Source organism: Rhineura floridana, chromosome 6, assembly GCF_030035675.1.
Source record: "Rhineura floridana isolate rRhiFlo1 chromosome 6, rRhiFlo1.hap2, whole genome shotgun sequence".
In the NCBI taxonomy this organism is placed as follows: domain Eukaryota; kingdom Metazoa; phylum Chordata; class Lepidosauria; order Squamata; family Rhineuridae; genus Rhineura; species Rhineura floridana.
The window spans coordinates 76,255,109-76,278,239 of record NC_084485.1 but is presented as its reverse complement, the minus strand read 5'-3'; the positions used below and the strand labels follow the sequence as shown (position 1 = coordinate 76,278,239).

Here is a 23,131-nt window from a genome sequence, read left to right as displayed (position 1 = left end):
TGAAGTGGTCCTCCCTATAGCAGATCCTCGATGGGTACCTACCCCCGGTGAGGCACACCCACTGTTAACCAATTACAAAAGACTCATTCTTTATGGGATGAGAAATGCCATACCGAAGCCAATGAATATGGCCAAATTGTACCAGGTGCAGCAGGAACCAAAAGAGTCACCCTCTGTGTTTTTGGAAAGATCAACCACCACAATGCGGAAATATACGGCCTTAGACCCAGATTCGGAAGACAATCAGAGATTGCTGATTACTCTATTTATTGGTCAAAGTTGCTCGGATATTAGAAAGAAGCTACAGAAGATAGAGGGAGTGATGGGCATGCATATGGGACAGATAGTAGAGATTGCTTATAAGGTATATGTGAATAGGGAGGAGCAAGTGAAGAAGGAAGAAGGGAAGGTTAGGAAGAAAATACGGTATGATGGCAGCCGCAATTGTGGAGGGAGTTACCCACGCCACTCAAGGTACGAGAGGGGGGTATGGACCCCCGAGACACGTCAGTCAGCGGGGAGCCAGGGACCGCCCCACACTACAGAAAGACCAATGCGCCCGGTGTTTCAAAAGGGGCCATTGGGCTCGGGATTGTAAAGTAAGGACCACGGAGAATCGGGAACGGGGAGCTGACCACCAGTTATGGCAGGAAGGCAAGAGGGCAGAACAGCCAATGCAGAAAGGCCCACCCAAGGAAATGGCGCAATTTACAGAAGAGTATGATTCTGAATGAAGGTGGACGGGATACAAGGGGGGTCCGCAGGCAGAGCCAATGCTAAAGTTAACAATCAATGGAAACCCTTTACAAGGGCTGGTTGATACGGGCACCTCTTTCTCAATGATGCCCCGGACCTGTTCCCGTCAAAAGATACCCCTTACGTCTCAAGTTGCCACCGTGATGGGAATAGAAGGCAACAAGCAGAAGATACCCGTCTCACAACCCCTAGCCATCAGGTTCCACGATAAAGGAACAGAGTTTAGTCATCAATTTTTGATATCATCTGAATGCCCACTCCCCATTTTTGGCCGAGACATTCTAACTAAGCTGCAAGTCCACATCACGTTCCAAGACAATGAATTACACGTACAGGTCCCCAAGCGGAACGAATGTGCCTTCCAAATGGCACTTGCAGGAATAAAGGAAAAGAATGTCCAACAGGAGCCTCTCATGATTCCCAATGTACACCCAGACGTATGGGCAAGAAAAGACAATCCGGCAAGGGCAAAGAACACTACTCCGGTCCAAGTACGATTGAAGCCCGGATCCGCCCCAACGCCAGTAAAGCAGTTTCCCCTAAGGGCTGAGGTCTGACAAAGTCTACATAAAATGATCATTTTGTTTTTGGAATACGGATGGATACACCAGACCACTAGCCCACACAACACCCCGATAATCGGAGTCCCCAAGGAAGGACGGCCAGGCCAGTATAGGCTAGTCCAAGATTTGAGAATTATCAACGAAAAAGTTCTGGAAGATGTGCCTGTTGTACCGAATCCACACACACTGTTGTCATATGTACCCTTTACATCTACTACCTTCACCGTCCTCGATTTAAAGGATGCCTTCTTCTCCATCCCGCTACATGAGGATAGCCAAGATCTATTCGCCTTCCAATGGGAAGCCCCGGAGGAACCACGGGCCTGTCAGCTCACTTGGGGCGTGCTCCCACAAGGATTCGTCAGCTCACCAAGTGAATTTACCAAGGCGTTGCAGAGGGACCTGGCTGGATGGTACCGAGAAAAGAGACCATTGACGCTGCTGGTTTACGTGGATGACTTGCTGATATGTAGCCCGACAGAAGAAGCCTGTACCGAAGATGGAAAGCACCTGTTAAATTACTTGCATAAATGCGGATACCGGGTTTCAAGAGAAAAGGTCCAATGGAATCAGAAGGAGGTGACCTATCTAGGGTACCAGGTCTCATCCCAAGGGCGCCGGCTATCTGATGAGCGAAAGAGGGCTATTTGTGCTGTCCCACCACCAAGGGACATTAAGACTTTAAGATCCTTCCTGGGACTGACACGGTTTTGCCGACAATGGATCCCAGGGTACAGTGAATATGTCGGACCTCTGTATGAACTCCTTAAGAAGGACTCCAAGTGGCACTGGACGAAAGAATGTGAAAAATCATTTCAGAAGATTAAAAATGTGTTGCAACAAGCTCCAGCTCTTGCCTTGCCCAATGGAAGTAAACCTTATAGACTGTATGTGGCAGAGCGAAAAGGCATGGCAATGGGAGTGCTGACACAGAAAATGGGACCTGACCACCTCCCAGTGGGATATTACTCATCAAAATTAGATCCAGTAGCCCAAGGGTGGCCTGCTTGTCTGAGGATTGTGGCAGCCACAGCAGTGGTGCTAACACAAGCTGAGAAAATCATGATGGGCGCGCCAGTAACAGTCTTTGGCCCTCATGACCTCCGGAGGATCTTAGGAGAAGCAGCATCAAAGGTTTTAAGTCCGAGTCGCCAAACTCAATATGAACAGCAACTACTGGGTCACCCAGACCTAACACTGAAAACCTGCAACACCCTGAATCCAGCAACACTTTTACCAGAGCCAGGAGAGCTCGAGCATGATTGCATTGAGACCCTAGATACCACCCTATGCCCAAGAATTGACTTGACAGACCAACCAATAGATGGAAGACACATGTTCATTGATGGGAGTTCCCGGGTAATAGACGGGAAGAGGAAAACAGGATATGCAGTATGTGAAAACATGAAGGTTCTTAAAAGTGGCCAACTACCCTCGACGCATTCCGCCCAGGTGGCAGAGCTAACAGCAGCAATAGAAGCATTAAAGATGATGAAGGACCAAAGTGTGACCATCTATATGGACTCAAAATATGTCTTTCAAACAGCCCATGCATTTGCAATGATATGGAAAGAAAGAGGGTATGTGAAGAGTGGAGGACAGCCGGTGGAACATCGAGAGCAGATCATCAAATTTCTAGACGCCATCCAGGAACCGAAAAGAGTGTCCATCGTGCATGTGCTAGCTCACGGAAAAGATAAGAATTCGACATGGAGACAGGGCAATCAATTCGCAGACCAAAAGGCAAAGGAAGCAGCACTTGAAGACGATAGCGACACGGCAACAATGTGTGCAATCCAACTACCTCTTCCCACCAAGGTACCAGAATACTCTCAAAAAGAAGAGGAAAGAGCACAAGGTCAAAAGGCTATAAAACTAGAATCCGGATGGTGGCAGATACCAACTGGACAACTCATCATCCCACGGCAGATCCTCCGTCAACACATAAAGGATTTACATGCGCAAACGCATTTGGGTGGAAACGCGCTGGGAGATCTCCTAATTCGCCAGATCGTGGCACCAGGACTGTATGAGGAAACTAAAAGAGCCGTATTCAACTGTGCTATTTGTGCGGCAGTCAACCCAGCACCAAAGCCTCCTGTGCCAATGGGAGGAAGACCATGGGCGTATTATCCATTCCAACGGTTACAAATCGACTTTGCAGAACTGCCCCGCAACCAAGGCTATAAGTACTTGTTGGTAATCGTTGACCAACTAACAGGATGGCCAGAAGCGTTTCCCACTCGTAATGCCACTGCAAATACTGTTGCTAAAGTCCTACTGAAGGAAATCATCCCACGGTATTCTCTACCAGAGACTTTTGAATCAGATCAAGGACCCCACTTTGTCAGCCAGATTGTGAAAAATATAAGTTCCGCTTTGGGGTTTGACTGGAAGTTACATACCCCGTGGCGGCCCCAATCATCCGGTCAGGTAGAACGCGCCAATCGGACAATTAAGACACTGCTGACCAAGGTGTTCCGAGAGACATCACTAAAATGGGTTCAAGCCTTACCATTGACTCTGACCATTATGCGAAACACTCCCAGAGGAAAAACTAAATTGACACCATTTGAGTCCCTTTTCGGACGACCTCCCCTTGAGTCAGGGCCCCAGACAGAAAGGGCTCCCATAACAGGGGATGTGGGTGCAAAACAGTTAAAAGAGTATGTAATTGCCTTGCAGGATGTTCTCTCCTCTCTCCACAGGCATAGTCGAGAATTCCAGAGACTTCCATTGGATTTGGCAATCCATAATTACCGTCCAGGCGATTGGGTCCGGGTCAAGCAGTGGAAAAAGGAGCCCCTTCTACCAACCTGGGGACCAGAGAAGCAAGTCGCCCTCGTGACGGAGGCAGCAGTAAAAGTATTTGGAAGCGACAAATGGATCCATGTTTCCCGTATAAAGAGAGCATCTGAACCACTTACCATTCAGGAACCAGAGAGGAGGGTAGCGAAGGACCCTCCAACTGGCGGGGTGAACAATCAAGAACCCGAAGCTAAGTGGTCTTCGAGGGTTGTGTCGGACTCTGACCTGAAGCTCAAGTTCTCCAGGAGAAGGGACAGTTTATAATCATGAATCCAGTATTACAATTTAGACTGGGGACGGTTTTCTCATGTTCCCTAATTTTAATTGTATTGTTGTGTGTAAATTTCTTTAACCAACCTCGATTTCACGATGAGCAGTTGAGAAATATCAGGTCCGCATCCATCGAGATGGACAGGACAAACACATTTGTTGAACTTGCCCATCAGGTGTCCAAAGTATTTTATCTCAAAAACTGCTGGATTTGTGGGAGTCCAAAAGGTTTTCCAGAGTGGCCGTGGATTGCATTCCCGGTGGCACCCCGGTGGCTCTTAAGTAATGTAAGTGAAGTGCATGTCAATTTAAGCACCTGGACAGAACCCCATATCTGGAAATTACACGGGGCAGGGGTAGGCAAATACTATATTCATCAGAACATCACGGGAGGGATACAAGTTGGGGATAGCAGATGTAATTGGACATTGGGATGGCACCCATACTGCATCATACGGGATTGTCCAGTCACCAACTGTACTCAGTTGGCCTCTCAATGGAATAACACACATATTCGACTCAAAAACGGTACATGGTGTTCATGTATCCCTGATGCACGTAATCAAAGTTCATGCCGATCCAAATGTGATGATCCCAATGTAGACATCCAAGTGAATGAATGTCAGGAGAGGAATCTAACGATTCCCACAATCTTAAAGGACCAAGGCTGGTTGTGGACGCACCTCAATGGAACGGTCGTCAAGGGATTTCATAACTATTGGACTACATGGAATCAGACTAATAACTACGCTATCTGTAAATATAAAAATGACTCTCGCATATGGAGATGCAGTTATGAGGAGAGAGGGTACCGGATAGTTACAGGACCCCTTGGGGCAGAGGACAGTTATTATATCCCCTATAAAAAGAAATCCCCGATCTTGCATAATAGCACTAGGCCTGCGTTAAAAGGACATTATTGGATTTGCGGGAGTAAGGCGTATGCCATTCTCCCCTTAAATTGGACCGGCACTTGTTATGTTGGAGTCATACAACCCCTCTATACCATAAGAGGAGGTAGTTTTAATCCTTTAATTCCAGTGTTCGATGAGGAGCGAACTGATAGGAGAAAACGCTCCATAAATGTTAACTTAGCAAGAGGACAGGACAATGGATGGAGAAATGAATGGCCACCTGAGCGCATCATCGCCACATATGATCCAGCCTCCTGGGCACAAGATGGTACTTATGGATACAGAACTCCCATTTATATGCTAAACAGGCTAATTCGGCTACAAGCTGTTGTAGAAATTCTCACCAACCAGACAGCACATGCTTTAACATTGCTCGCTGATCAATCTACCCAAATGAGAGAAGGGATACTCCAGAACCGGTTAGCCCTGGATTATTTATTGGCAAAGGAGGGTGGGGTTTGTGGACTCCTCAATTTAACGGAATGTTGTCTCAAAATAGATGACAACGGAGAAATTGTAAAGGATGTGGCAAACAAAATGAAGAAGCTTGCACACGTACCGGTTCAAACATGGAAAGGGCTCGATTTGGGGAATTGGAGTTCATGGTTTAACTGGGTTGGAGGAATGAAAACCATGATTATACTAGTCATGTTGATTTTAGTAGGATGTATGCTTTTACCCTGTCTGTTACCAATAATCGTGAACGGTATTCGTAGTATAGCGGACAATGCAGCAACAAGAAGTAGTATGCAACTGTATGGAAAAATCATGTATCAAAGGGTATATAAGGAAGACCCCTGGAATAACTCCATGGAGAAAAAGGAAGAGCCCATTTAGTAGAAACTGAAATGGGCTCTTGAGGGGGGAATTGTAGAAAATAATGAACAAGAAATAATGCTTATTTGGCTTTTGTAGAATTTGCTTGGCTTAAGGAAAATAAAGACAATACCGGTGTCTTAGTGAACATTCCATAGGCACGTACTTTGCTGTTTACATAAGCTGGCCTGGCTATCTTGCTGTCTGTGTAAACTAACCTGGCTTGCAAAACCGGTTTCACAAGTATTCTCAATGGCGCTGAGTGAGGAGACAACGCCTGCCTAAGGAATGTGGCAAAGGGCCAACCAGACCTTATATGGAAAAAGATCTGGAATAAGGAGGTAGGCTGGACAAAGAGTTAATGTATGCATGATGTATATGGGGCCGACGGTATAAAAACCTGGCTGCGTCCAGGGAGGAGCAGACTCGGCTTTGTTCATTTCTCCACATGCAAGTGCTTCAATAAAACTCTGGCTTTACTTTTAAGACCGTTTCGTCGTTCCTTGAGTAATATTGAAACCTTGTACTTGGGAGCGGATCCTCGCCTAACAATAAAACGAATATTGTGGGCGTTTGTTACAACGTGGAGCACTCACATGCTTGTTCAACACATGGTCAAATTACACCATACACTGTATTTATCATATACTGAGAGGTTTTGTTTTGTTTTGTTAAGCAGATCTTAGCACAACAGAGTAAGAATCTCTGCCTTACTATAATGGAAACAGTAAAGTACTGCTGTTTGACCACGAGCCAGAAAGAAACATTTGGATTAGCTTCTTCGAAGCCTTACCTTCAGAACTCCTCGGTCTTTGTTTGGTGTGATATCCTCGCCTTGTTCAGCAAGAGTTGCCCTCTGGACCTCTCCTTCCTTCTTTGTAGCCTCATCAGTTGTCATGGTCTCATTTCACAGACACAGCCTTTGCAAACAAACAGAAACAATTAATGAAGAATGATACTTGTCCTACCAGGATTCAAAAGGCTGTTATCTATTATATCAGCATGGTGTCTCAATATGGCAATGACTGAGGCAGTATGAATGGAATAATAAAACTTAACTTCTTTTTGGAATTTCTGGCCGTTCTAATATAATAATTCAGAGGCAAATACAAAGGAGAAGATTACAATACATAAGAATCAATCAATCAACTTTATTAATTTAATTCCCCACTGTACATAGAAGACAAGAAAAGAAGGAAAAGAACAGCAAATGACAAATCTAGAGACAGTTTATTGTAACAGTTAGCATGTTGAACTAGGATTGGGCAGACCAGGGTTCAAATCGCACTCAGCCATAATGCTCACTGGGTGACTTTGGGCCAGCCACTTTCTCTCAGCCTAACCTACCCCACAGAGTTGCTGTGAGAATAAAATGGGGGTGAATCATATATGCTGCCTTGAGAGCCTTGACAAAAAGGAGGGATATAAAATGTAATAAACATGCCTTTTCTTCTTTTTAGGTAACCTCATGCTCAGTCATTACACCAAATGACTTTTCAATGTATTGTCAAGTATGCGGGATATATCACCTAATAGTTCATACAGGGGAAGAGCGATCCATACTCCTGGTCAGGAGCAGCACAGTGGTAGATCCACCACATCTAAAGCTCTGCTGCTTCTGTTAGCCAGCACAGGACGTGGGGGTGGGGTGTTCACACTTTTTTTTGCTGTGCCATCTCCTAGCTGGGGCAGCTGTGGGGCCTGAGGAATGGGGCCCTTGTGGTATCCCCATGGATCCAGTCTCAGGCACTCCACCCATTTTAAGGCTGTTAGCTACCAATGGTAGCAGAGCCACTGACTGAACCTTTTCAGTCTCCCCCAAAGCAGCGGTCTTCTCTACCAGCTTTGGGTCTACATGCCAAACTAACCCCTCACTCACCAATGTAAGTGCCCCAAGACTAGCTCCTCTCAATCATACAACAAAACTCCATACCCAAACTCTAGATTGATTTTTACAGCAATAGCACATCTGGTATCAGAATTGCCAACCAGCTAGAAGTCTACCAGCCCAGACAGTTTTCATGCTTCTCCACCCTACCAACACTGTACTTTAATACACAAACTTAAAATATAGTATTTCCATTCTAAAACAGACATATGTGGTTATGGGTGTATATGCCTCAGGGCACTCTCAATTGGCCACAGCTCTTGTGAGGGGAGCAAGCAGAAGGAAGATCAGGAAGAATATACTGGCAGATGTATGGATAATCTGTGGTAGATCAGCAAGAGTTTCTAACTTGAAGCAATATAACAGCAAGTAAAAAATTAGTCTGTCATGGTCTAGTGCTAATTGCTTCTCTCTCAGCCTTTGTGTTCTTTATCTGTAAAATAGGAGTGTTAATTGGTTGGCTTTGACCAGGTCTTTATGCAGCCCTACTGCCCAGTTTTTTAGAATGGTTTTGGAAACCCTAATTTATAGTAATTCAGATACAGATCTGTATATCCCTAAGCCAGACTGGTGGGAAAGTGTGGCAGCAGGTGTATGAGCTGGTGTATGTAGCCAACCTAGATACTTCACTAGATATAACAGAAGCTCTAGTAAGTTTTGGTGGGGGAGGCACACACCTTTATAAAGACGATGAACACAATCTTAAGTTTTTAAAAACTGTTTCCTAGCAATGTGTAATCAGGAAATGCATGACACAGAATTAGAAGGCAGCACTTTACACAGATCAGACATTCAAGTAATTATGACTTTCCTGCAGCCTTTGAAAATAATGTAGCCAGCAGAAAAATTCAATAATTCCAAAAGTACTGCATACAACCTAAAAGAAAATACATTTTATATTTTGAAAGAAGAGATAGGACACAGAACTATACTTATTATAATCTGCACTGTAGAGAGGTTTGTTGAAAAATTAGCTCAGGAAAAAAATGGCTCAGCAAAAGTAACACTGCTGGGAAGAATACCGTTTCTTTTTTACCTTTTTAAATTTATCTTTCCTTTATCTGAAGTGAGGCTTGTTATACACCAACACCATTGTACTTCAGCATGGAAGGTTCGGCACTAGGGAGATTGATTCATATTTTTTTTAAAAAAAACAACAACTGTTGAACTGACTTTTTTCAGCACAATGTATTTCCTGGCTGAGTAACACCTGAGCTAGAAGATAAGTAGTATCAATATTTTCTAGAACAAGTTAGGTAATTTTTTAAAATGTGGATCAGAAAACAGCTCTAAATGTAGGAAAAATAATGGTATAATTGACTTGAACAATAAACTTAAGCTCAAATAATATATTTAACCTTTTGTAGATCTACAACCACAAAGTATTTAAACTGTTCAGTCAAATAATTTAAAATGTTAAAAATGTAAAGGCCAGAAACTCAATATGTGGGGCTTTACATGCCTTGGGCTGCAGTTTGGAGCTGTTTTAGTGTGTTTCTAATTTTGAAGTAGTTCCAGGAAGAACACAATGTGCCTTCTTTGGTAGTGAGTCAGGTATCAAAATAACTAATGTGGTAATAGAGTAAAAAAGATTTTTCTTTTCAGAACAGCACAGCTGGACTTGCAGAAAAATTGTAATAGCAGCCACGAAGAGCACAGTATTATTTAATGTATTTCTTGTTCCAGTTGTGATAAGCTTAAGGTGTGTACTTTCCAATATGAACCATCTTTGTCAGATCCAGGAGGGTTATGTTATTCATAGAGGTAAATTTCAATATGCCAATGAATTAAGCCCCATTTGATTTCCCTGCAGCCTAAATCCAGAGGCAGTATGAATCCAGCCTGCCTCAAATACATCAGCAGACAACATGAACACTGTTATATGTGAGGATCTCCACTGCCAATTAGATGGCCTGTGCTGATCACCCTTTGGGGAGGAGGTAGAGTATCTGCAGCCTCTCTGTGCTGAGCAACTGGCAACTTCATTAGCGCTAGATTCCTGAGCCTGGACACAAGTGTTTTCCCCATGAGTAGTTCCTTTTTGCATTTGCAGCAGTGTATGTATTCTATATACAAATTACTCTTGGTTGATGTTTGTGAGAATGGTTAAACATTTTTCCTAGTACCAAAAGCATCTCCATAAACAGTATGATTTTCTCCTGTGCTGAATTGAGATGTTTGATGGGAGATGACCTGGGAACAATTCGTTAAGACTCTATGAACTGTTTTGTAGAGAAAGCAGGATATGTCTAATATAATTTGTATAAACATTAGTTGTGTGTCTGTATCTCAAGATCATCTTTGGAGAAAAATACAATACTATGGACTGCTTCACATATTAGTTTTTCTAAATGAAGATTATATCCACATATATAGGAATATGTACAGTTTGCGGACCCAGGTGTATTGGAAGGCTGAGGGTGGAATACAAAGAAATAAGACAAGACGACTTAACTGGGATGTACAAGTCCACAACTTTATTAGCAAGAGCAGCTTAGAGGTTTGGCTTGGTGTGGCATAGGGTAAAGATCAATTCACTGCATAGCCCACCTGCTGTGAAATGCATCAGCCCTGCCCCCTAGTCCATGTGCTGGGAAGCTAGCATGGGGAGTGACCATAGTGAAGGGCCCACCATGGAATGCCCTCCAAGCTGGGGGAATGGGCGTTGTGACTGCACTTTCAATCCATTAAGGGGATCCCTATAGGAAGAAAGCCAGGAGTCCATCCCTAGCTTTCCCAAATATAGATCTTGCCCAATGCGAATTCCTGCCAAAGAAGGTTGTGATGGGAAAAATAGAACAAGAACCTGAATTCTTATTATGAGGAAGGTGAAAACTTCATAGGAACAGCCAATCATCCTGTGGGTAAAATTCTTTCCCAGCCCTGGCAAACGGTGACTGACAAATGTCCACAGCAAGGAAGAATGGTCATTGGTTGAACAACATATAAACTGGAACCACATACGAGGGAGGGAAAGGTGGGGAAATGTTCATGAACTGGATTATTTATTTATTTATTATTTGATTTATATCCCATCCTTCCTCCCAGCAGGAGCCCATGATGGATGAGGAGAAAGGGGCAAGCCCACTTAAAATAACCTGCAAGTGGACCTGAGGAAGGCTAGTCTTCACTCTGGTCTGTTCATGGGCCCCTCCTTGCCAGGAGCCCATATGAGCAGATTGGCTTCTGCGGAAACAGCCCCCCCCTTTACTCTTAGCAACATAGCTATGTTGTCTCATCCCTCAGCGGTGCTGCCTTGCCAAGACAGAACACTCCTTCTCCTTTCCATCCCCTGCCTCCCTATCAAGCGACAAAAGGAGATTTCCTGGTAAGTCTATGACTGATCTTTATGTGAAGTCAGTGCAAGTGATTAAAAAAATAGAGGTTTCCTGACTCTCACGGCAAAAACAAACATGCACACCAGCTTCATACAACATGAGAGTACAGTTTTACTCTGCAGAAATTATGTCTATGTTAGAAAAGTGCCACATGTAAAGCAATTCTGAAGTTTTCGTATGTGCAATGTACATTGAATGCGTATTAACTATTTCAAATGGCTGTGGCTTTAAAGAGACCCCAGCTAAATATCTAATTCAATTTCCAAGAAGAAGCATGTAAAAAGGAATACATGGCCTTGCCCATTCTTTTCACATGTGTATTTAGTGGGACCATCTATCTTAATTTTTCACTGTCTTTCCCTATACCAGGTGTGTTTAACCTTTTTTTTGCCGGAAGGCCACATTCAAGCTGGCCAACATTTCAAGGGCCACATAGCAGCAGAAGTCATTGCCAAAGTCAGACAAAGCAGACATAATACACACACAAACCCACAAGCACTCTCTCCTCACATGCAGTCCACACACATACATAAGCAGGCACATACCACACTTATCCCCATTGCAGCACTGGGCTAAGATTGAGGCTCAGCCCATCTCAGCGATGGAGATTTAAATCCCCCCATGACAGCATTCAGCTGCATGGAGAGGTTTAAACATCTCCTAGACCACCACTAACATGGAGAGGACACAGAGTCAGCAGATCTCCTTCTTATTGCAGCACAGCACTGGGAGGAAGACAATCTCTTCTCCCAGCCCAGTATTGCAATGGGAAGGAATATGGGGCCTTGCAGGCAACTTAAAATTCTGATCCAGGCCATGGGTTTGCCACCCTTGCCTTATATATCGGTAGTGGGATGCAAGAACCATATAGCTTCTGCATACTCAAGACTCTGGCCTTGTATTTGTCAAATAGCAGTCTACTATACCATGTGGTGAACTGTAAAGATTGAGATATGGCATGGGAGTTTCTGATTTTAAAGAAAAGAATAATCACATAGGGCTTGCTCTAGCCTTAGATGTGCCCAAAGTAGTTTTAGGGGACTATGTCTTTTGGATTACAAGAGAGCAAATTTTAATAATTTTTAAAAGATTTTTTAAAACTTTTCAAAGTGGTTTTCAGTGTATCTAAAAAAATCCATCCATCCCATCAGGAAAAAAATAATCTGTTTCTACTTTCCCTGATTAAATTGGTTGCTATTAGTGAATGTTTATGGTGAATAATTTCCTCTGGAATTTCAAAAAATAATTCAAAAGTCACAGCATAATTTATTTAAAAAATATGTTGATTGCTACAGTTTGAACTTGTGCCACCTCTTCTATTTCTCAGCATTGTTCCTTTTAAATTGAATTATGACTGACCATCTCATCATGACTTTTTATTTTTATATTACAAAGGACAGATGACTGAAATTATTTATTTATTTATTATTTGATTTATATCCTGCCCTTCCTCCCAGGAGGAGCCCAGGGCGGCAGTTCTCATCTCCTCTATTGACTATTTTCCTGCCTTGAAGAGAGACAATTATTGCCCTTCATTAGAATGCTATTTTAACCATTAATTGCTTTTCCAGTGCTTGGTAACCTTATTTTTGTGTGATAAGAGGAAAATCCATTCATTCATGAAACAATTTCAGCAAAGATTCATTAAATCACATTTTAATGGATGTCAGCTATGCTAATTGTTAATATATAGTGAGCTGAGACAGCAATCAATGTTGTTCCTGTTTTGTGCTAGTGTACCTCAGATGTATAGTGCACTATTCTGGTATATTTATTTATTTATTATTTTATTTATTTATTTATTCTTGGATTTATTAGTCGCCCATCTGGCTGGTTACCCAGCTACTCTGGGCAACGTACAGAACAGAATAATACATTAGACATTAAGCATACCATAAGCATTAAAATATTAAAACATACAGTAAAAGTATCAACCCATCCCAAAAGCCTGCCTGAAGAGCCAGGTCTTTAAAGTCCGGCGGAAGCTCATCATAGAGGGGACATGTCGGAGATCATTTGGGAGGGAGTTCCATAGGGTGGGGGCCAATATTGAGAAAGCCCTCTCTCTGCTCCTCACCAACCTAGCTGATTTAACCGGTGGGATCGAGAGAAGGTCTTGAGTGGCTGATCTTGTCGAGCGGCATCCCTGACGGTGCTGGAGGCGCTCCTTCAGATAAACTGGGCCCAAACCGTATAGGGTTTTAAAGGTCAAAACCAACACCTTGAATTGGGCCCGGTAAACAACTGGTAACCAATGTAACTCTTTCAAAACTGGAGTAATATGATCTTGTCGGCAGCTACCCTTGATCATACGAGCCGCCGCATTCTGTACCAGTTGCAATTTCCGGACCGTTTTCAAGGGTAACCCCACGTAGAGTGAATTACAGTAGTCTAGACGAGAGGTGACCAGGGCATGTACCACCGTTGGGAGCAAATGGTTGGGAAGGTAGGGGCACAGCCTCCATATCAGATGCAGTTGATACAGCGCTGCCCTGCTCACAGCCGAGACTTGAGCCTCCATGGACAGCTGGGAGTCAAGAATGACCCCCAGGCTGCGGACCTGGTCCTTTAGGGGTAATCGTACCCCACTGAACATCAGGTCCACATCCCCCAGCCTTCCCTTATCTCCCACAAACAGTAGCTCGGTTTTGTCAGGATTCAGCTTCAGCTTGTTCCTTCCCATCCAGTCACTCACCGAGTCCAGGCACTTGGACATGATTTCTACAGCCAACCTCGGTGAAGATTTAAATGAGAGATAGAGCTGCGTGTCATCTGCATATTGATGATACTGCAGCCCAAATCTCCTGATGATAGCTCCCAGCAGCTTTACATAGATGTTGAATAGCATCGGGGAGAGGATAGAACCCTGTGGCACCCCACAAGTGAGAGGCCATGGATCTGAAACCTCCTCCTCCAGTGCTACTCTTTGGTACCTACCAGCCTCTTCAGGTGGTCCAAAGGTACTATGCCCAGCCTCTTCAGGTGGTCCAAAAGGATACCGTGGTCAACGGTATCAAAAGCTGCTGAGAGATCAAGGAGGACAAGGAAGGTACCTTCGTTCCTATCCCATGCCCTCCTCATATCATCTACCAAGGCGACCAAGGCTGTTTCAGTCCCATGTCCAGGCCTGAAACCCAATTGAAATGGATCTAGAGAATCCGCTTCCTTCAAGTGTGCTTGCAACTGTTTCGCCACCACCCGCTCAATCGTCTTGCCTAAGAATGGCAGGTTTGAGACTGGGCGGAAGTTGTTGAGATGATGAGGATCCAAGGAGGGTTCCTTTAAAATAGGTTTTATTATTGCCTCCTTAAGCACTGATGGCATTATTCCCTCTTCGAGCGATGTGTTAACCACTATCCTGATCCTCTCACCCAGTCTATCTTTACAGCTCATAAGAAGCCACGATGGGCAAGGGTCGAGTAAGCAAGTGGTTGGCTTTAGAGTTGAAAGCACCTTGTCCACTTCATCAGAAGGGAGAAGCTGGAACCGGTCCCACATCACTGGAGCACTACTGGTCACCTCTGGTTCACTCACTGTATCCACAGCGTATGGAATAGCACTCTTAATACGATCGATTTTCTCGGCAAAGTGTTTTACAAATTCGTCACAGGAGACCTTATTATGTTCCATCGGTTCCGGAGCAACTGGACCGACCAGGCTCCGGACCACTTGGAACAGTCTCCTGGGACAGCACTCTGCGGATGCAATAGAGGCAGCATAAAAATCTTTTTTTGCTGCCTTTATTGCCACATGGTAGGTTGCCGCAGCCACTCTAACCTGTGTTCGACTGACATCAGAGCAAGACTTCCGCCACCGGCGCTCTAGCCGTCTCACCTCCCGCCTCAGAGTTCGCAGCCATGGGGTAAACCACGGCGCCGTCTGAGCTCTATTCAGGGGGAGAGGGCGTTTCGGAGCCACCCGGTCTAATGCCCCGGTGATCGCGGTATTCCACCCCTCCACCAGGGCTTCAGCCGAGTGGTTGTGTGCCTGCTCCAATGAGTCCCCAAGTGCATTCAGGAATCCATTTGGATCCATCAGACGCCTGGGGCGGACCATCTTAATGGGTCCTCCACCCCCACGGAGGGTTTGTGGCGTTGAAATATCCATCTTCATCAGATAATGATCTGACCATGACAAGGGGTTGATGGACGTATCCCCAATTTTCAGATCACTCCCCTCCTCTCCCGAGACAAATACTAGGTCGAGTGCATGACCGGCTAAATGGGTGGGCCCCATTGGAATATGGTGCAGTTCCCAGGAAGCCATGGTTTCCATAAAGTCCCGAGGTGCTCCAACGAGGGTGGTCTCGGAATGCAGATTGAAGTCCCCCAGTACCAAAAGGTTTGGGGACTGCACTCGCACATCCGAGACCACCCCCAGCACCTCGGCCAGGGAGTCCGTCGTGCAGCAGGGGGGACGGTACACGAGCAGAATCCCTAGACTGCCCTTTGGGCCCAACCTCCAATACATACACTCAGCCATCCTGGTCTTACAGAGAGGGGGTCTGGTGAGAATCAAGAAGCTTCGGTAGATAACTGCCACTCCCCCTCCCCAACTCCCGACCCTTGGCTGCTGCGCACACGAGAACCCAGCTGGGCACATGGCCGCCAAGATAGGAGCAGCAGCCTCATCCAGCCAAGTTTCCGTAATACATGCCAGGTCTGTGCTCTCATCCAATATCATATCATGGATGAGAGATGTCTTTTGAGCAACAGACCTGGCATTACACAACAGCAACCTAAGGTCAGAGTGTGGAGCTAGGCATCCCCCAGTTATCTGTCAGCTCTGGACAGGTCTGGAACGAGGGATAGATATTATGCATCTATCCCTAGTTCCTCTTACCTGACCTGTCCCTAGCTTTTCACCAGCTTCTGCCACCCAGCCTCGATATATATTGGCCATCCACCCTTCCCCCATCACTCCCTTGCGATAAACACATGCCCCAATGTAGGCTTCCGCCGTTCAGGCAGGTATTCAGGCAGGTATTCTCTTTAAAACAGTTTCTTCCTAAAAAAGAAAGAGATAGAGATAATAACCCGCAGCAACAGCAGCTGTAAGCTCTTCTTCTCTGAGCACTAATAATCTCCTTTTCTTGCAGACACTAGTTTTCCAGGTCATTTCAACCTGCTTGTTTATATACCCTCCAAGAGGGATAGATGGCAAAAACAGTCAACAGTCACAGTGAAACACAGCAGGTTGACTAAGAACCTGGGACTTAGTGCTGCAAGATGGTCGTTAGATGAGCAGAAATCTCACAGATTTCTGTGAGACCGGGTGGCTCCGAAACGCCCTCTCCCCCTGAATAGAGCTCAGACGGCGCCGTGGTTTACCCCACGGCTGCGAACTCTGTGAACTCTGCGAACTCTGAGGCGGGAGGTGAGACGGCTAGAGCGCCGGTGGCGGAAGTCTCGCTCTGATGTCAATCCAGCAGCAGCAGCGGCAGATTCCTCTTCCCAAGATGGTAGTGGTCTCATTTCACACCCGGTAGATAGTAATAAAGAAATGGTCAGTCCAGCAGGTTCCTCTTCTCCACTGAGTCTGCTGGCACGGGACGGTAGCAGCAACGGCGGCGTCGGCGTCTCGCAGCCACCACGCCCATCCAGCCGCCCTAAGTCGCGGCCGACAAGTTCCCCCGCAAGCCGCGGACGCACCCCCACACAGCACGGCTGCCCAACTGTGAAGCAATTAGGACCCAGCTTCTTATTCTGCCCTTGGATGTGCGTCTGTCTCTTTCTCTTTCTCTTTCTTTCTCATCGCCAGCTCCTTCTCCGCCTCACCTCCCACATCCAGGGCATGGTTTTTTCCGACCGCGGCAACTAATCTTATGACGATCAGTTATTTTTATAGTGGTGATAACAAAATAGACCACTCATTGGCGATTTCCAGAAGGAGCGTTGATGCTCTAATTTCCCTCTCAATGGTCACCTATGGCACTGACAGCTTCAGGCATCAATTGCAGGTCAATTGCATTTTAAATTGCATAGGGCAGTAGGCAAATCTATGCAGACCAATTAGCTGGTAGTAATTGCTGGTCTCCCCCTCTAGGATGCACACCTTAATGTGGTGAGGGGTTTTTAGAGTGCTGAAGAAGCTGAGAGCAATGCTGTCAGGAGTCTAGACCAAAAGGCTAGACTCCTGGGTACCCAAGGTGGAATGGTCAAAGCTGGGACACCAGACTAAGATGCATCCAAACTCAGAAGAAGGCAATGAATACCTCTTACCATGAAAACCCTATGAACAGAGTATCCAAAATGCAACACCAGATAGTGTTGGAAGATGAGACCCCCCCAGGCCAGAAGGCACTCAACGAGCTACTGGAGAAGAACAAAGGACAAGTACGAGTAGCGCTTTGACTAATGACACAGCTGGGTCAAAGCCGAAAGGAAGCCCAGAGGCTGATGCGCACATATGCGAAAGGAGAGTCCGGAGTTCTACGACGCACACAATAGGAACATGGAATGTGAGAAGCATGAGCCAAGGAAAGTTAGAAATTGTCAAGCAAGAAATGGAACATATCAACATTACAATACTTGGGGTGAGTGAACTAAAATGGATGGGAATGGGACATTTTCAGTCAGGCAACTACAAAATATTTTATGCAGGAAATGAGAATTTAAGAAGAAACGGGGTTGCTTTCATCTTGAGAAGTGATGTAGCAAAAGCAATTAAGAGCTATTACACAAGGTCTGAGCGAGTGATATCAATGAGATTTAACAGGAAACCTATTAACATAACCATCATCCAAGTCTACGCTCCAACGGCAAACACAGAAGAAGAAGAATTGGAGAGGTTTTATGCAGAAGTACAGGAAGAAATTGATCACACACCAAAACAAGATATGATGATAATCATGGGGACTAGAATGCAAAAGTAAGGAACAGAGAAGAACTAGGAATTGTGGGGAAATGGGGCTTAGGAGACAGAAATAAAGCAGGAGAAAGACTGGTTGAATTCTGTGAAGCCAATAGTTTGTTTCTCGCAAACACATTTTTTGAGCAACCAAAAAGACGACTGTACATGTGGACATCACCAAATGGTTCATATAGGAATCAAATTGATTATATAATTGGTAGCAGAAGATGGAGAAGTTCCATACTTTGGGCAAAAACAAGACCAGGAGCAGACTGCGGTACAGATCATGAACTGGTCGTATCAAATATCAGAGTAAAGCTAAAGAACAAAGCAATCATAATGCCAAAATACAATTTAAATAACATCCCAGAAGAATATAAAGTTCAAAGAAGGAACAGATTTGAGGCTTTACACTTAGTTGACAGAGAACCAGAACTATGGACTGAAGACAGAGACATTATCAGGGAAGAATGCAAAAAGACAATACCTCTAGTTAAAAAGAGAGAAAGACCTCAATGGATGACTGAAGAAACTCTTAAAATGGTTAAAGAGAAAGGAAAGCAAAAGCAAAAGGAGATAGAAACATGGTTAGAACCCTAAATGCAACAATACAGAGACTAGTACGTAGGGACAAAGAGAACCATTACAATGGTTATAGTATAGAAATACAAGAGGACAAAAAAAGGGTAGAACAAGAGACCTATTCCAAAATATTAGAGAAATTAAAGGAAAATTTAAACCGTGACTAGGGATGTTGAATAATCAACAGGGGAACACACTGACTGACCGAGATGAAATACTGTAAAAGGAAGATGGAAGCAATACACTGAAAAACTCTAGAAAAGAGTTGACAGATTCATTCATGGAGGAACCGTATGATGAAGAACCAGAAATTTTAGAATGCGAGGTAAAAACTGCTCTTAAAATACTTGGAAGAAACAAATCACCAGGAACAGATGGCATACCAATAGACTTGCTACAAGCTACTGAGACTGAATCTGTCCAAATTTTGACAAAAATGTGTCAACAAATATGGAAAACTAAACAATGGCCCACAGACGAAGAGTTCAATATACATCCCAATTCCAAAGAAAGGGGATCCCAGGGAATGCAGTAATTATCGAACTATTGCCTTAATATCCCATGCAAATAAAGTAATGCTCAAGATTCTACAACAAAGGCTCTTACCATATATGGAGCGAGAAATGCCAGATGTCCAAGCTGGATTTAGAAAGGAAAGAGGCACCAGACATCATGTTGCAAACATACATTGCATAATAGAACGGATCATGGAATTTCAGAAGGAAATCACCCTGTGCTTTATAGATTACAGCAAAGCCTTTGATTGTGTAGATCATGAAAAACTATGGAATGCTTTAAAAGAAATGGGGGTGCCACAGCATCTGTTTGTTCTGATGCTCAACCTATACTCTGGACAAGAGGCTACTGTAAGGACAGAATATGGAGAAACCGATTGGTTCCCCATCGTAAAGGGTGTGAGACAGGGGTGTATTTTATCACCCTACTTGTTTAATCTATACGCAGATCATATCATACGGAAAGCAGGATTGGACCAAGATGAAGAAGGTGTGAAAAGTGGAGGGAGAAATATCAATAATTTAAGATATGCAGACGATACCATACTCTTAGCAAAAACCAGTAATGATTTGAAACAAATGCTGATAAAAGTTAAAGAGGAAAGCATAAAAGCAGGACTACAGCTGAACGTCAAGAAGGCTAAAGAAATGACAACAGAAGATTAATGTAACTTTAAAATTGACAACATTGAACTTGTCAAGGATTATCAATACCTCGGCACAGTCATTAACCAAAATGGAGACAATAGTCAAGAAATTAGAGGAAGGCTAGAGCTAGCGAGGGCAGCTATGAGAGAACTAGAAAAGGTCCTTAAATGCAAAGATGTATCACTGAATACTAAAATCAGGATCATTCAGACCATGGTATTTATCTCTACGTATGGATGTGAAAGTTGGACAGTGAAAAAGGCAGATAAGAGAAAAATCAACTCATTTGAAATGTGGTGTTGGAGGAGAGCTTTGCGCATACCATGGACTGCAAAAAAGACAAATAATTGGGTGTTAGAACAAATTAAACCAGAACTATCACTAGAAGCTAAAATGATCAAACTGAGGTTATCATACTTTGGACACATAATGAGAAGACACGATTCACTAGAAAAGACAATAATGCTGGGGAAAACAGAAGGGAGTAGAAAAAGAGGAAGGCCAAACAAGAGCTGGATTGATTCCATAAAGGAAGCCACAGACCTGAACTTACAAGATTTGAATGGAGTGGTTCATGATAGATGTTATTGGAGGTCACTGATTCATAGGGTTGCCATAAGTCGTAATTGACTTGAAGGCACATAGAATCATAGAGTTGGAAGGGGCCTTGTAGGCCATCGAGTCCAACCCCCTGCTCACAGCAGGAAATCCACAGCTAGAGCATCTCCCGCGGATAGCTGTCCAGCCTCTGCTTGAAGACATCCAGCGAAGGGGATCCCACCACCTCCCTAGGCAGTCGGTTCCATTGCCGAACTGCCCTTACTGTCAAGAAGTTCCTTCTAATGTCCAATCTGAATCTACGCTCCTGCAACTTAAAACCATTAGACCTAGTCCTACCCTCTGGGGCAGCAGAGAACAAATCTGTACCCTCCTCTATGTGACAGCCCTTCAGGTACTTAAAGAGTGCAATCATGTCACCCCTCAGCCTTCTCTTCACCAGACTGAACATGCCAAGTTCCTTCAACCTTTCCTCATAAGACTTGTTCTCCATACTGGCTATCATCCTCGTCGCCCTCTTCTGAACCCGCTCCAACTTGTCTATATCTTTCTTAAAATGAGGCGCCCGGAACTGAACGCAGTATTCCAGGTGAGGCCTGACTAATACAGAATAAAGTGGGACTATTACTTCCCTCGACCTGGAAACTATAACTCTGTTTATGCAGCCCAAAACCGTGTTTGCCTTTTTTGCCGCAGCATCACACTGCTGGGTCATGTTCAACTTGCGATCCACTACAATTCCAAGGTCCTTCTCACACATAACAATTGCTTGTATATTTAGTATGAAATATTTTAGGATGGCAGATTGTGATTGAGGAAAACATCTAATTAATTCAATAGTAGTGATTTTGAAACATTTTGATGCTTAATACCCAATGGTGGTGGATTTGATTAACAAAATCAATATTGGAAATGGCATGGCTCTCTGGGTTTAACATATATGCTCTAAGTGTGAGAGTAGGTTTGCTTATGCTGACAACATGGGTGAAGATGTGCATCCTGGACGCATGTTAGCTTCCACATTATGGTGCTCATCTAGATCCCATTAAAATGGTTTTATGTACATGGCACTGTTCATACCATCCAGGGTCACAAGTTGTACAAGACTAGATGAAGTTCTGGGTTTTAATCTGTATACACTCTCTATTGCAAGTTGTCCAGCTTATTAGAGTTTTTCCATTGTTACAATATTAATTCTGCAATTCTATACCTTCTTACTTGGGAGTAAGCTCTATGTAGCTCAGTGGGACTTACTTCTGAGTAATGTATAGGACTGCACTATAAAAAGCGTTATCTGTAAAAAAAACTAGTAGAAGGGGAAATTATTTCATAGCTGTCAGTATTAGGATATGGATTGTTGTTGATATTGTACCAGAAACACTGTTACCAGCAAGGGTGTCCATGGGGGACGGGAAGGAAAGTGGCACTTCCCTTCGCCATAATTGTAAATGTAATGGTGGATGGAGTGGATTGCCAATGACCTGTAATAACAATTCCTAGACTTCCCCCCATCCCCCCCCCCAAAATTATACATACACTCTTGGTTGCCAGTACCATCTCATGAAGTAAACACCAGCTAGAGTCATTTCCAAGTACTGGCAGTGATGTGGGTTTTCGGGAAACTCGCTTCCCTAAATATCTGGTTTTAGCATTCTTGCTTTGAATTCTATTTAGTAGATGAAGAAAAAGTATTGCATGTTAATATTACATGCTGTAATAATAGGTTAAATTTTTTTTTTCTAACTAACGAAAGTAGTTGAACTGAAATATTTGATTAGGGAAAGTTCAATGAGTTACACAAAATCAAAGGTTTATTTGCAAATTATTTTTATTAGAATATTTGTAAATAATTTAAGGCACGACAACTTAATAGGACACCCCTTAACATTTAGATTTTAAGGGGGGGGGAATGAAGGCACTGGAAACATCCTAATTTTAGCATGCTTGAAGTGAGCATAACATGCATAAATATATGTGCTTCCTAGCAAGTTACGTGAAAGGAAATTACTTACAGCTTTTAGAATTATGTTGTAATTTGATGGTGGTGGGGTTTTTTTGGTTTTTTTAAAGGTGGATTAGTGTTTTGCCCATACTGATTCCTCAGTTTGACTTGTATTGTATTAATTTTCTGAAACAATAAATTTCTAGTAATGGAACATATTGTGTGGAAAAATATAGCAGTGGAAATTTTTTACCCCATATCACTGAATATTAGCATCATTAAGTATATTTTTGTCCTGTTGGTGAGAGTTGTATGTATCAAAACACCAAAGATGATAAACCATGAACTTTTTTTTTTTTTAAGTCAATACATATGCTAGTTGGGGTATATGATACTACACTGAGTTGTGCCTAGACCTTCATGCCTCTCTAACAACAGCTCCTAGGAATTTTCCTTTTATATTGTTTGTCTGATTAATAAATGAATGAATTCATTAGGAAGAATACAAAAGTAAAATCTGGTTTTATGGAAATTAGCATTATTGATCAACAGTGCTCATGAGGGCAGCTTCACATGTAAGTTTTTCCTACATGGAGATAATTTCTATGCAACTAAAAATGTGTATATGGTGCAAGCTTTTTTTTAAGAATGCATGAGTTCATTATAGATCAGGAAGTCAGT

General features: G+C 43.6%; 1 protein-coding gene across 1 annotated transcript in view; it reads right to left on the bottom strand.

Moving 5' to 3' along the window:
• FKBP5 (FKBP prolyl isomerase 5) overlaps positions 1 to 23,131 on the bottom strand; it is a 109,736-nt gene that overhangs the window by 62,240 nt on the left and 24,365 nt on the right. The window contains exon 2 of the mRNA XM_061632488.1: positions 6,921 to 7,047. Coding sequence (XP_061488472.1) covers positions 6,921 to 7,025 — 105 coding nt within the window. The 5' untranslated portion in view covers positions 7,026 to 7,047. The remainder of the gene's footprint in view (positions 1 to 6,920; positions 7,048 to 23,131) is intronic.